Below are 14,755 nucleotides of genomic sequence, written 5' to 3' on the forward strand. Positions count from 1 at the left end.
TTGTGGGGTCTCCAGTGTCTCCTTGGCAGTCAGTAAACTTTAAAGGGCGGGATTCCGGGCCCTCTGCGTGAATTGTTCCTAGCTCTCGCATGACCAGATCTCTCTTCTGTCAACAGAGGCGGCGGAGCAGATACAGGGAGTGGACCAGTAGGAAGACAGAAGCAGGGTAACATCACATCGGAGGGGTGGAGGTGCCTGAGGACGCGGAGGGGGAATGGAGGGAAGGAGGGAGGGAGTACTGCAGGGAGGTAAGGGAGAAGGGATCATTGCGTCACGGAATGGGTGAGGGGAGGGAGGAGATGCAGGCTCACGCCGCTGACAGATCTCTGCATTGAGGGATCTTGCCTCTGTGGGGTCTCTGCACTGTGGGAGAGATCCCCACATAGACTACCCCGCTGAGGGATTGCCCACGCAGGATATTCTACTGAGGGATCTCTATCCTGTGGTTGTGCGGTTTATTGAACGAACTGCGGGGATCTGTTGCAGGAACCCAGTGTGCCTCAGATGGACTTGGTTCCAGGGACGAGACAGCTCACCGTCGCTGTGTCAGCGGGCGCAGGTGGCCAGACGGCGTCTGAAGAGGAGGGGACGGGGCAAAGGAGCTCAGTCCTCCAAGATCCACCACCCAGTCCAATCCCACCATGCTGCACTGTGCCAGGAAATTCCTCCTTCCTCCCAAACAATGCCGCCTGGATCCACTCAGTCCTCCCAACTTCCCGGTTCTATCCCTCCAAATCTACCCCACCATTCTTTGGGTGTCTGGCTGGCCGTGATTGGCTGTGCTCTCTGTATGTAAATATATGTAAATCAGATGTAAATGATATAAGCGTGGACCGCGGCCACTCAGCCCGTCCGCTCACTGGTGGTTTTGTATATTTGCAGTAAACGTGCGCGGGCAGCGACAGTTCGGGCCTCCGGCCGCTAACGACAACACCGGCGAAAATAAAACTGGTGGCGGAGCAAGAGCAAGAGGGTCCGGATTCTTATTAACAACCCTCACCCTCACCTTCCTCACTCGCGTTCCTCCTACCCTCAGGCCCATTCTCCCCAACCTGCTTTCAATCTCAGCCCCTCACCGACACCCCCTCCTTCCCCCACCAGATCCTTCCACCACCCGCGATCTGCCACCCTGAAATAAAACGGTGACGGAGGAGGTCGGGTCCGGCTTCTTTTTAACCGCAGTCAACCAGTCCTCCCCAATCTAATCTCCACCCACCGCCCCAGCTCCTCGCCACCCCTCGAAACGCCTTCTAATCTCTACCCCCTCTCTTCCCCCACACCCTTTAAGGGCCGCCGCCCCATTAAGTGTGTCACAAACACGAGAAAATCTGGAGATACTGGAAATCGGAGCAACACACACACAATGCTGGAGATACTTGAGTGCGTCACCGCGGGATTCCCTGTTAAGTGGCGTCATCGCAACGTCGCCTCTTTAGATGACGTCATTGCGTTCCTTCTCTACCCCCCCCTTAAGTGAATTAATTGCGATTCCCCATGGCAGCGTCAGAGCCACATTCTTGAAGAGACATTCCCTGTGAGTTGACTCAGAGCGGCGTGGCTGCGATGGGGCTGTGTTGCCCTTTTAAGAAGCCCCCCCTCCCCCTCCAGGACGCCGCGATCCCATTGGCCGGCTGCCTGTCAGCTGTGAGAGGAGTGGGCGGGGCCGTGTCGCGGAGCAGGAAGTGGAGTGGTCGCGTCCGTCCAAGTCTGGGTAAAGAGTGGTGGGAGCTGGTGAAAGGAGAGAGAGAAAGTGAGTGAGTGATTGAGTGAGCGAGGGAAGGTGTGAAGAAAGGAGAAGGAGTGAGGGACGCGGGATCCCTACCAACAGCGCCTGCCGTCATCAGGCACCCCCAACCTGAACAAGGAAGTCAAAACTGAAAGTAAAGAGTCAACCGATACGCTCAAAACTTCCTCCAAACTTTCTCGGACAAACTTTTCTACCCAGAGCGGGTGTGGGAGAGCGGATCCACCCCCGGTCAAGCCTTCAGTGGGGAGAGGAGGGAGGGCCGTTGTCGTACGGCCATCCCCCGGGAGGAATGACACCCAGCTGAGGTCTGATCGCAATTGAAGTCCCCGAGTCAAAGTTCGCAGCCAAGATGGGGGCAACGGGCCGAAGTCTGCTGCATCAGTGTATGGGTGAGGACTGAGCCTGACTCCTGCGCAGGCTGGGGGGAGGGAGGAGGGGCGGAGTGGTAGGAGAGGAGAGGGCAATAAGGAGGGAGGGAGGTGGACAAGAGAGGGGGGGATATAAAGGGTTCAGACAGCGAGTAACAGATCCCCGGATGGGTTACAAGCTTGGATCTGACCGTGGAGTTCCAGGGGACTGTTGTAGATAGAATAGTTTCCCTGGAATATTTTACCGGCTGGGATCTCATTAGGGAGTCGGGGTGGTGTGTGGGGTTGGGTGGTGTTATATAGAGACAACAGATCCCAGGTGTGGGTTAAGGGCTGGAATCTAATTAAGGGGGCTGTTAGGATTATATATAAAATAGCAGGCCCCAGTGAATTTGTTACAGACTGGGATCTAATCTCGGGGTTCGGTGGAGGGGATAAATATCGCGGGAGTGGGTTACAGGCTGGGATCTGATCCAGGTGTTCAGGGGGTTTATTTATAGAATAATAGATCCCCAGGAGTGCGTTACAGGCTGGGATCTGATCCAGGGGTTCGGGGAGTGGGGTTATATATAGAATAACAGTTCTCTGGGAGTGGGTTACAGGCTGGGATCCGATCCAGGGGTTCAGCGGGTTTATATATAGAGTAACAGATCCCTGGGAGTGGGTTACAGGGTGGGATCTGATCCAGGAGTTTATATATAGAATAACAGATCTCCGGGAGTGGGTTACAGGCTGGGATCTGATCCAGGGGTTCAGGGGTTTATATATAGAATAACAGATTCCGGGGAGTGGGTTACAGGGTGGGATCTAATCCAGGTGTTCAGGGGGTTTATTTATAGAATAATAGATCCCCAGGAGTGCGTTACAGGCTGGGATCTGATCCAGGGGTTCAGCGGGTTTATATATAGAGTAACATATCCCTGGGAGTGGGTTACAGGGTGGGATCTGATCCAGGAGTTTATATATAGAATAACAGATCCCCGGGAGTGGGTTACAGGCTGGGATCTGATCCAGGGGTTCAGCGGGTTTATATATAGAGTAACAGATCCCTGGGAGTGGGTTACGGGCTGGGATCTAATCCAGGTGTTCAGGGGGTTTATTTATAGAATAATAGATCCCCAGGTGTGCATTACAGGCTGGGATCTGATCCAGGGGTTCGGCGGGGGATTTATATATAGAATAACAGTTTCCTGGGAGTGGGTTACAGTCTGGGATCTGATCCAGGGGTTCAGCGGGTTTATATATAGAATAACAGATCCCTGGGAGTGGGTTACAGGCTGGGATCTGATCCAGGGGTTCGGCGGGGGGTTTATATATAGAATAACAGATCCCTGGGAGTGGGTTACGGGCTGGGATCTGATCCAGGGGTTTGAGGATTTATATATAGAATAACAGATCCCTGGGAGTGGGTTACAGGCTGGGATCTGATCCAAAAGTTTATATATAGAATAACAGATCCCCGGGAGTGGGTTACAGGGTGGAATCTGATCCAGGAGTTTATATATAGAATAACAGATCCCGGGGAGTGGGTTACAGGCTGGGATCTGATCCAGGGGTTCAGCGGGTTTATATATAGAGTAACAGATCCCTGGGAGTGGGTTACTGGCTAGGATCTAATCCAGGTGTTCAGGGGGTTTATTTATAGAATAATAGATCCCCAGGAGTGCGTTACAGGCTGGGATCTGATCCAGGGGTTCAGCGGGTTTATATATAGAGTAACATATCCCTGGGAGTGGGTTACAGGGTGGGATCTGATCCAGGAGTTTATATATAGAATAACAGATCCCCGGGAGTGGGTTACAGGCTGGGATCTGATCCAGGGGTTCAGCGGGTTTATATATAGAGTAACAGATCCCTGGGAGTGGGTTACGGGCTGGGATCTAATCCAGGTGTTCAGGGGGTTTATTTATAGAATAATAGATCCCCAGGTGTGCATTACAGGCTGGGATCTGATCCAGGGGTTCGGCGGGGGATTTATATATAGAATAACAGTTTCCTGGGAGTGGGTTACAGTCTGGGATCTGATCCAGGGGTTCAGCGGGTTTATATATAGAATAACAGATCCCTGGGAGTGGGTTACAGGCTGGGATCTGATCCAGGGGTTCGGCGGGGGGTTTATATATAGAATAACAGATCCCTGGGAGTGGGTTACGGGCTGGGATCTGATCCAGGGGTTTGAGGATTTATATATAGAATAACAGATCCCTGGGAGTGGGTTACAGGCTGGGATCTGATCCAAAAGTTTATATATAGAATAACAGATCCCCGGGAGTGGGTTACAGGGTGGAATCTGATCCAGGAGTTTATATATAGAATAACAGATCCCGGGGAGTGGGTTACAGGCTGGGATCTGATCCAGGGGTTCAGCGGGTTTATATATAGAGTAACAGATCCCTGGGAGTGGGTTACTGGCTAGGATCTAATCCAGGTGTTCAGGGGGTTTATTTATAGAATAATAGATCCCCAGGTGTGCGTTACAGGCTGGGATCTGATCCAGGGGTTCGGCGGGGGGTTTATATATAGAATAACAGTTCCCTGGGAGTGGGTTACAGTCTGGGATCTGATCCAGGGGTTCAGCGGGTTTATATATAGAATAACAGTTCCCTGGGAGTGGGTTACAGGCTGAGATCTGATCCAGGGGTTCGGCGGGGGATTTATATATAGAATAACAGATCCCTGGGAGTGGGTACGGGCTGGGATCTGATCCAGGGGTTCGGCGGGGGATTTATATATAGAATAACAGTTTCCTGGGAGTGGGTTACAGTCTGGGATCTGATCCAGGGGTTCAGCGGGTTTATATATAGAATAACAGATCCCTGGGAGTGGGTTACAGGCTGGGATCTGATCCAGGGGTTCGGCGGGGGGTTTATATATAGAATAACAGATCCCTGGGAGTGGGTTACGGGCTGGGATCTGATCCAGGGGTTTGAGGATTTATATATAGAATAACAGATCCCTGGGAGTGGGTTACAGGCTGGGATCTGATCCAAAAGTTTATATATAGAATAACAGATCCCCGGGAGTGGGTTACAGGGTGGAATCTGATCCAGGAGTTTATATATAGAATAACAGATCCCGGGGAGTGGGTTACAGGCTGGGATCTGATCCAGGGGTTCAGCGGGTTTATATATAGAGTAACAGATCCCTGGGAGTGGGTTACTGGCTAGGATCTAATCCAGGTGTTCAGGGGGTTTATTTATAGAATAATAGATCCCCAGGTGTGCGTTACAGGCTGGGATCTGATCCAGGGGTTCGGCGGGGGGTTTATATATAGAATAACAGTTCCCTGGGAGTGGGTTACAGTCTGGGATCTGATCCAGGGGTTCAGCGGGTTTATATATAGAATAACAGTTCCCTGGGAGTGGGTTACAGGCTGAGATCTGATCCAGGGGTTCGGCGGGGGATTTATATATAGAATAACAGATCCCTGGGAGTGGGTACGGGCTGGGATCTGATCCAGGGGTTTGAGGGTTTATATATAGAATAACAGATCCCTGGGAGTGGGTTACAGGCTGGGATCTGATCCAGGCGTTCAGCGGGTTTATGTATAGAATAACATCCCCGGGAGTGGGTTACAGGCTGGGATCTGATCCAGGGGTTCGGAGGGCGGGGTTATATATAGAATAACAGATCACGGGGAGTAGGTTACAGGCTGGGATCTGATCCAGGGGTTTGGGGTGGAGGGATTATATATAGGATAACAGATCCCTGGGAGTGGGTTACAGGCTGGGATCTGATCCAGGGGTTCGGCGGGGGGTGTTATATATAGAATAACAGATCCCTGGGAGTGGGTTACAGGCTGGGATCTGATCCAGGCGTTCAGCGGGTTTATATATAGAATAACAGATCCCTGGGAGTGGGTTACAGGCTGGGATCTGATCAAAGAGTTTATATATAGAATAACAGATCCCCGGGAGTGGGTTACAGGGTGGAATCTGATCCAGGAGTTTATATATAGAATAACAGATCCCGTGGAGTGGGTTACAGGCTGGGATCTGATCCAGGGGTTCAGCGGGTTTATATATAGAGTAACAGATCCCTGGGAGTGGGTTACTGGCTAGGATCTAATCCAGGTGTTCAGGGGGTTTATTTATAGAATAATAGATCCCCAGGTGTGCGTTACAGGCTGGGATCTGAACCAGGGGTTCGGCGGGGGGTTTATATATAGAATAACAGTTCCCTGGGAGTGGGTTACAGTCTGGGATCTGATCCAGGGGTTCAGCGGGTTTATATATAGAATAACAGATCCCTGGGAGTGGGTTACAGGCTGAGATCTGATCCAGGGGTTCGGCGGGGGGTTTATATATAGAATAACAGATCCCTGGGAGTGGGTTACGGGCTGGGATCTGATCCAGGGGTTTGAGGGTTTATATATAGAATAACAGATCCCTGGGAGTGGGTTACAGGCTGGGATCTGATCCAGGCGTTCAGCGGGTTTATGTATAGAATAACATCCCTGGGAGTGGGTTACAGGCTGGGATCTGATCCAGGGGTTCGGAGGGCGGGGTTATATATAGAATAACAGATCACGGGGAGTAGGTTACAGGCTGGGATCTGATCCAGGGGTTTGGGGTGGAGGGATTATATATAGGATAACAGATCCCTGGGAGTGGGTTACAGGCTGGGATCTGATCCAGGGGTTCGGCGGGGGGTGTTATATATAGAATAACCGATCCCTGGGAGTGGGTTACAGGCTGGGATCTGATCGAAGAGTTTATATATAGAATAACAGATCCCCGGGAGTGGGTTACAGGGTGGAATCTGATCCAGGAGTTTATATATAGAATAACAGATCCCGGGGAGTGGGTTACAGGCTGGGATCTGATCCAGGTGTTCAGCGGGTTTATATATAGAGTAACAGATCCCTGGGAGTGGGTTACTGGCTAGGATCTAATCCAGGTGTTCAGGGGGTTTATTTATAGAATAATAGATCCCTGGGAGTGGGTTACGGGCTGGGATCTGATCCAGGCGTTCAGCGGGTTTATGTATAGAATAACATCCCCGGGAGTGGGTTACAGGCTGGGATCTGATCCAGGGGTTCGGAGGGCGGGGTTATATATATAGAATAACAGATCACGGGGAGTAGGTTACAGGCTGGGATCTGATCCAGGGGTTTGGGGTGGAGGGATTATATATAGGATAACAGATCCCTGGGAGTGGGTTACAGGCTGGGATCTGATCCAGGGATTCGGCGGGGGGTGTTATATATAGAATAACAGATCCCTGGGAGTGGGTTACAGGCTGGGATCTGATCCAGGGGTTCGGCGGGGGGTTTACATATAGAATAACATATCCCTGGGAGTGGGTTACGGGCTGGGATCTGATCCAGGGGTTCGGCGGGGGGTTTATATATGGAATAACAGATCCCTGGGAGTGGGTTACAGGCTGGGATCTGATCCAGGGGTTCAGCGGGTTTATATATAGAATAACAGATCCCTGGGAGTGGGTTACAGGCTGGGATCTGATCCAGGGGTTCGGAGGGCGGGGTTATATATAGAATAACAGATCACGGGGAGTGGGTTACGGGCTGGGATCTGATTCAGGGGTTTGGGGTGGAGGGATTATATATAGGATAACAGATCCCTGGGAATGGGTTACAGGCTGGGATCTGATTCAGGGGTTTGGGGTGGAGGGATTATATATAGGATAACAGATCCCTGGGAGTGGGTTACAGGCTGGGATCTGATTCAGGGGTTTGGGGTGGAGGGATTATATATAGGATAACAGATCCCTGGTAGTGGGTTACAGGCTGGGTTCTACTCACTTTACTGATCTCCCCTCTCCCTTTTTCCATGTCTCTCAGTGCTGCTCCTGGTCCCGGCTTCTGTCGTATGTACAGGTGAGTTTCTCGGGAATTCTGCACTGGTTTTCTGACCTTAGGGGCCAGATTAACGAGGCCTGCGGTGTTCGTGTTGTGCAGAGACTGACCAGCGCACAGCAAAGAGGGGCTGTCCGGGCGGTGGGTGGGGAGAGGGACATTAGACAGGGGAGAGAAGGGTGGGTGGTTAAACCAGAGACTGAGAGGGTTGGGTAGGACTGGGTGATAGAGTCACAGGGGATCCCATCGATCCAGCCTGGTCACGGTGCAAGGAGACCAGACAGCTCCCTCTCTCACCCACCGTTCCCCTCCCCACTGCCCTCCCAACCCCAAACTGCTCTCCCCGTCCACCTTTGCTCCTCTCCTCTCTAACTCCCGTCGTGCTCCCACTCTCTCCTAACCCCTTCTCTCTCATCGCCCCCCCCCATTTGCCCCTGCCCCTCTCTCCCTCTCCACCACAACTTATACTGCTGCTTTTCTACCCCCGACCCCGCACCCTCGTCAGGATGTACGGGCACTGACCGACGCTCCTTACCCAGCGGACGGATCCGCGCCCCCACCCTGTCCGAATACTGGAATCAGACCGCTTTCTGCTCCTGGATCATCGAAGCCTCACCCACAGAGAGAGTCACCCTCAGGTGAGAGACGAAATGAGGGGCTGGGGTGAGTCACAAAGGCAGGGAGGGGTGTAGGGACAGGGATGGGGGCCACAGAGATGGGGAGGTCTGAGGAGGGAAGGGTTGTGGCTGCGGGGGTCAGAGGTGGTCATGGAGCCACAGTGGGGTGTCGGGGGATGGTGGAGGTCACAGAGACTGAGAGGGGAGGGAGGGGTCATGGAGACAGGGAGAGGTGTAGGAGAGGGTGGGGGTCGCAGTGTAGTGGAGGAGGGGGTCACAGAGAAGGGCTGGGTTGTAGAGGAGGGAGGGGGCTAGGGATGGGGAGGGATGTAGGGGATGGTGGAGGGGGCTTTGAGACGGGGAGGGGTGTAGGAGAGGGAGGGGAGTCACAGAGACGGGAGGGGTGCAGGGGAGTGAGGGGATCACGGAGACGGGGAGGGAGAGGTCATAGAGGGGTGGGGAGTAGAGGAGGGGGTGATCATGGAGACTGGGAAGGGTCTAAGGGAAGGAGAGGTTCACGATGAGGAGTAAAGGGGAGGGAGGGGTCACGGAGAGGTGGGTGCTAGTGAGAGAGATGGTTACGGAGGCGGAGTGAGTACAGGGGCGGGAGGGGTGTAGGGGAGGGAGGGGAGTCACGGAGAAGGGCGGTCTACGCAGGTCGGGGTGTGTAACCTGAAAGGTTGAAGGTGTGACTGTTTGACTGTTCCCTTCAGATTCCAGAACTTTCACCTGCCCTGCTCCGTGGGTTCGCTGAAAGTGGGCCGGTCGGGAGGAGAGCCCCGGGAGGTGTGCGGGACTGTCCGGCCGCCCAACCTCACCTTCGTTGGGGGCTCTGTCTCCATCGTCCTCCGGTCCGGATACTTGACCCGACAAGCATTTCGGCTCTCGTATTCCAAAGGTACAGATGAAGCGGGGTGGGGGCGGACGTGGAAAGAGCGAGAAGAGGGGCAGTGGGGGGGGGGGCGGGAGGATTGTGGGGCAGGAGGGGAGTGTTGGGGAAGGTTGAGGGAAGAAAGTGGGAGATGGGGGAAGGAAGGAGGGGGTTAGAGAGAGCCAGGGGGTGGGAGGGACGGGGATGGCCAAGAGGTCAGAGGAAGGGTAAGGAGCGAACACTGTGGGATTGTGTGGTCAGGGGTAGGCTTGTCTGCGATCGCTGACCCACCCCTCTCTTTCTCTCTCTTCACAGAATCCGTCTGCCCTCTGTGCCCGCGGGGGGAGTGCTCCGTGGACACCCTCCCCTGCTCTTCGCTCTCCGCCCCCCCTCTTTCCTCCTCCATCTCCCCGCCCCCTGTACCCTGCCTCCAGCGCCGCCACCACTCCTTCTGGGGTTCGTTGCGCTCCCCGGACCTGGGCGCGCCGCTCCCCCGCGCCCCTCTGCTCTGCTGCTGGTTGCTAGAAACCGGGGACACGCGGCAGCTAGAGCTGAGCCTGGAGCTGCGGCTGGCGCGGGGAGACCGGCTGGAAGTGCGGCCGGGTTCCGAGGGCCGGAACGCGGACCAGGTCCCTCCACTGGCCGTCTTCTCCGGACCTCTGGGCGGAGACCGGGAGCCGGTCGTCCGCACCTTGTTGACCCCGGCGGGCTCCGCCCTGCTCAGCTACAGCTCCGCCGGTGGCCGGAGCTCCGGCGGCTTCTCCGCCTCGTTCCGTGCGCACGGCTACTGCCCCCCGCCCCTGATCCCGTGCCGGGACGGCGGCTCGCCCTCCTGCTTCTCCCCGCAGCAACGCTGCGACAGCCACTGGGACTGCGAGCAGGGTGCCGACGAGAGCGGGTGCCCCCGCTGCCCGGCAGGCTTGTTCCCGTGCGCCTTTGGTTCAGGCCTGTGTTACCGACACTCGGATCGCTGTAACTACCAGGCGGCGTGCCCGAACGCGGCCGATGAGCGCGACTGCAACTGGTGCCAGCCCGGCAACTTCCGTTGCGGAGACGGGCGCTGCATCTTCGAGAGCTGGGTTTGCGACGGGCAGCGGGACTGCGCGGACGGCAGCGACGAGAGTGGATGCAGTGCCGTCGGCCGGCCGCTGCCCCGTAAGGTAACCACGGCGGCGGCGCTCGGCAGCCTGGTTTGCGGACTGCTGATGGTGGTGGCGCTCGGATGCACCTGCAAACTATACCGGCTCAGGAGTAGAGAGTACAGGTGAGAGCCGGGGGAGGGGGTCCTCACTCTGTGTCTGACCCCGGGAGTGTGTGATGGGACGGTGTGGAGGGAGTTTCACTCTGTGTCTGACCCCGGGAGTGTGTGATGGGACGGTGTGGAGGGAGTGTGTGATGGGACGGTGTGGAGGGAGTGTGTGACGGGACGGTGTGGGGGAGAGTGTGATGGGACGGTGTGGGGGAGTGTGTGATGGGACGGTGTGGGGAAGCTCAGTCCGTGCCTGACTCAGATTGGTTTCGACCCCGCAGCCTGCTGACACCCCTGGCTCGGATAGAAGCTGAGATTATCCACCAACGCGCCCCTCCTTCCTACGGCCAACTGATCGCCGACGGGTCCATTCCCCCTGTTGATGACTTCCCTACGGAGAACCCCAACGACGTGAGTCCATGGGTCCAGGTTGGGGAAGGTTCGGGTTCCGGTGATTCTCACTGGCTTTGCCCCTGCGTCCCGCGTGTCGCGTGATGCCCCGTGAAGCTGGGTTGCCCTTGTTCGGCCTTCGTTTTGCCCAGTTACTGAACTGGAGGGTCTTGTTAGCCGTCGATCAGCGTGAGGGTGGAGTATTGCGTACTGTTTGGTCAAGCTTTTGAGGAGTTGGAAGAGGTTTGTAAGCATGCTGCTGGGATTGGGGGTCCGAGTTGTCGGGAGAGACTCGCCACACGGATCTTTAATCCCTGGAGCGCAGGGGAGTGTGGGGGGGGGGGTGGTGACTTCGGTAGAAGGTTTATAAGAATTGAGGGTCATGATGAGGTTGTAGCCTTTTCCCCAGGGCGGGGGAGTCACGAATAAAAGGGAGAGGGTTTAAAATACAGCTGGGATGTAAACTTTACACGGAGGCCAGTGAGCGTCTGGAATGAGCTGGTGGAGGGAATGGTCGAGGCTGGTACGTCGCATCTTTTAAGAGGCATTGGTTAGACACATGAAGGGGGGCGTATCTGGGGTTACGGCCGTGGGCCAAATGAGACTGGCAGGAAGGATGTTGGGCCGACAGGCCTGCCTCCCTGTCGTGACCGGGTTAAGTCCAGTTTCGCCGCAGATTTGTCCCGGGGTGTCTGCTCTCCACCCCACCAGGCACCGTATTCTGGAAAGTTCAGTCCGGGTCGGTATTTTCACAGCGAACAGCAGGGCCCCGGGGAGTGTTGTAGAAGAGAGCAGACCCTGGCAGGAATGCCAAGAGTGGGGTCACCAGTAGAAGGGGCGTTTGGCGCTCTTGCCTCCGCCTGGGCACTGATCACAGGAGTTGGGAGGTCACGTTCGGAGTATTGTGTTCAGCTTTGGTCGCCTTGCTACCAAAGATGATGTAAGGCAGCTGGAAAGTTCAGGGATGGTGCCGGGACTCCAGGATCTGAGTTCCGGGGAGAGACTGAGGGGTGACCTATAAAGGGACGTTCACAGATCGGGTGTACGTCCGCCGTCTGTTTCCCAGGGTGGGGAATCAAGGAGCAGAGGGCAGAGGTTTAATACGAACCGGAGGAACAACCAGAAGGTATTGAAACGATCTGCCGGAGCAAGTGGGTGAGGCAGGCACATTAACGTCATTTAAAACACAGCAATGGTTGGAAATGTGCTGTACGCGAGTAGAGAGGATTGGTTCGGATGGGGCGCGGTGGGGGAAGAGATGGTGAGTTCGACGAAGGGGCCTGTTTTTGCGCTGTATCTCTAAACAAACCCTCCCTCTCTCGCCTTCTCCCAGGTCTCGGTGCTAGGGAACCTGCGCTCGATGATACACCTACTGCGGCACGGACCCGACCAGACACGGCGACGGCGCAGACACCGGGCCGTGCGCCGCCTCCTCCGCCGGCTGCGACGCTCTCGCCTCGGCGCCCTCTTCATTCGCTCCCGGGGCGGCCCCCGAACCCCGGCAGCCTCCGCCTCCACCGCCGCCGCCGCCGCCGACGAATCTGCTTCTGTGGACACCAACCCCGATCACCCGGCGTCCGCCCCTCCCAAAGCTGGCCTCCCCTGGGACAGCTCTCCTCCCTCCCAGGCCGCTGCGGACTCCCTCGGCCTCCCCCTCCTGCCCCTGCCCTCTACCGAGTTGGCGCAGAGCGAGGAGGACCACTTCCCTCTGGTATTCTGAGGGTGGGTGGGAGGACGCTCAGTTTCCTCAGACCCTCCCTGGGGGATGAGCATCGACCGATGAATGAACCCCCCCCCAATTCCCTCCTTTCCGCCCCTGCAACCTCTCTTCTCACTCTGACCCCCATACGCCTTCCCCTCTCTCTGCCTCCTCTACCGGCATCCCCTCTCTCCCCCATTCTCCTCCCCTTTCCCTCCACCATAACCTCAACTTCCGCTCTCCCTACTTCTTCCTGTCTCTCTCCAACCCCCCCCCACCGCATCTACTCTCCTGTCTTCCCCCTACATCCTCCGCTCTTTCTCCCGACACCCGTCCTCTTCTCCCCCTCCCCCCCCCCCCCACCGTGTTGGACGGCGTGACTGGTGTTGTGTTTCGGCGCGCGTTTCTCGTCGGATGGCCTGCACGATGAGTTCTCAGAGTAAACTTGTTGTGGTAACTGGTCTGCTGCACGTCTCTTTGTGCGCGTGTCCGTGTCTGCGCGCGCGCGTGGCTGTGTCCGTGAACCGCTTCTGTAACGCTTCCAAACGCCCACGCGCGTCCCCCCCCCCACCCCCGTCCAGTGACACACCTATTCTCCCCTCGCCACGCGGGTGGCCGTGCCTCCCCGCCTCCCCGTTTGGCACGCCGGGGACGGGACACACGCAGGGACTCTCACCGTACCGGTCTTGTACAGAGCTGTGTGCCGGTGTACACGGACAGAGCGAGACACAGAAAGGGAGGAAGATGCTGGGAGAGGGAGGTACACAGCCGCAGAGCTGACGCGGTGAGAGAGACACGCACACACCAAGGGAAGAGGGGTGAACACAAGAGATCCGACAAGCTGGAAATCCAGAGTAACACGCACACAAAATGCTGGAGGAACTCAGCAGGTCAGACAGCACCGATGAAGGGGAATAAACAGTCGACGTTTCGGGCTGACGAGAGAGAGCGAGAGAGAAACACAGACGCACATAGAGATTGGCAAAAATAGCCGCGCGTAAGTGCGCACAACCTCGTGTGGACGTGTTTACCCTCAGACGCACAACCCCACGCTCTCATGCCGGCGCCTTTTATCCTGCGTGGCCGTGCTGTGAAACGCGTAGCAGGTGTCCGCGGATTTGCAAGCAAAACTCAGGGACGCGCTTCATGCACGCCCACGGTCACGGACACAGACGTGCGTGTGCCTTCTCGCCGTGGGGAGCCCTGGAGTGCAAGCGCAAGCAAAGCGCGCTCTCTCACTGGTGCAGGCACCCGCGCGTTTCCTCACAGTCTCACACACACAGAGTGACTTCATAAGCACCGGGGGGCTGGTGGTGATTCCCGGACAACTCGGAAGCGTTAGATCCTGGAGAATCCACTTTATTTCCTGACGCCAGGTGGATGAGGGGGCGGGAGCTGAGCTGGTATTGGGAGAGAGGCGGAGGGGGTGGGGGAAGTGTGCCCATAAAAGCTAGGAACAGAATTAGGCCCTTCGGCCCTTCGAGTCCGCGCCGCCATTCCATCACGGCTGATTTATTAGCCATTTTAACCCAATTCTCCGCATAACTTTTGACTTATTTAGAACTTAGCAACCTCCGCGTTGAGTACAGTATTTACCCAAATTACTTGGCCAGAGCAGCCAACTATGGCAATGAATTCCGTGGACCACCACCCTCCGGCTAAATAGACGTTCCTCAATTTTAAGACTGCGCCCTCTGCTCCTGGGCTCCCCACCATAGGAAATATCCTCCCCCCATAAGCCTTTCAGTATCCAGTAGAGAAACCGCTCCTCGTCCTGAACGTCAACAGAGGCATTCCACACGCCTTGTGCGTTTACCCTTTTATTCCCAGTATCACTCTCACAAATCTCCAAACAGTCTCCCCGAGCCAGCACACCCAACCTTAGAGAAGGGATCCAAAACCACACAGAATACTCCCAGTGCGGTCTGACTGCGACGAAGGCCCGTCACTGATTACGGACGGCACATGGCGCACTCGGTAAAACATTCATCCCCAG

The 14,755-nt window shown here is 55.9% G+C and overlaps 2 protein-coding genes across 7 annotated transcripts in view; both read left to right on the forward strand.

Annotated features, from left to right (window-relative positions):
* Positions 1–958, forward strand: part of LOC134352682 (capping protein, Arp2/3 and myosin-I linker protein 3-like) — a 102,830-nt gene extending 101,872 nt beyond the window's left edge. For 5 of the 6 annotated variants that reach the window (XM_063060063.1, XM_063060067.1, XM_063060066.1 and 2 more), the window contains one exon: positions 487–958. In XM_063060063.1, coding sequence (XP_062916133.1) covers positions 487–578 — 92 coding nt within the window. In that variant the 3' untranslated portion in view covers positions 579–958. Of the gene's footprint in view, positions 1–116; positions 167–486 lie in introns of all 6 variants that reach the window. The other variant, XM_063060064.1, reaches the window with a different exon arrangement.
* A 706-nt stretch (positions 959–1,664) lies between these two features.
* Positions 1,665–13,214, forward strand: LOC134353247 (low-density lipoprotein receptor-related protein 10-like). The gene is made up of 7 exons (XM_063061279.1): positions 1,665–2,136; positions 7,919–7,954; positions 8,439–8,571; positions 9,264–9,448; positions 9,737–10,685; positions 10,952–11,081; positions 12,394–13,214. Exons 1-7 carry the CDS (start codon positions 2,097–2,099, stop codon positions 12,778–12,780), a joined length of 1,860 nt encoding a protein of 619 aa, XP_062917349.1. The 5' UTR covers positions 1,665–2,096; the 3' UTR covers positions 12,781–13,214.
* The last annotated feature ends 1,541 nt before the right edge of the window (positions 13,215–14,755 follow it).

This window comes from Mobula hypostoma, chromosome 10, assembly GCF_963921235.1.
Source record: "Mobula hypostoma chromosome 10, sMobHyp1.1, whole genome shotgun sequence".
NCBI lineage: Eukaryota > Metazoa > Chordata > Chondrichthyes > Myliobatiformes > Myliobatidae > Mobula > Mobula hypostoma.

Excerpts from the sequence above, each read along its gene's own strand:
- LOC134353247 (XM_063061279.1), top strand. The coding sequence starts at position 2,097 with ATGGGGGCAACGGGCCGAAGTCTGCTGCATCAGTGTATGG. Across the intron at positions 8,572-9,263 it reads ACAGAGAGAGTCACCCTCAG|ATTCCAGAACTTTCACCTGC; the intron begins GTGAGAGACGAA and ends TGTTCCCTTCAG. Across the intron at positions 11,082-12,393 it reads CTACGGAGAACCCCAACGAC|GTCTCGGTGCTAGGGAACCT; the intron begins GTGAGTCCATGG and ends GCCTTCTCCCAG.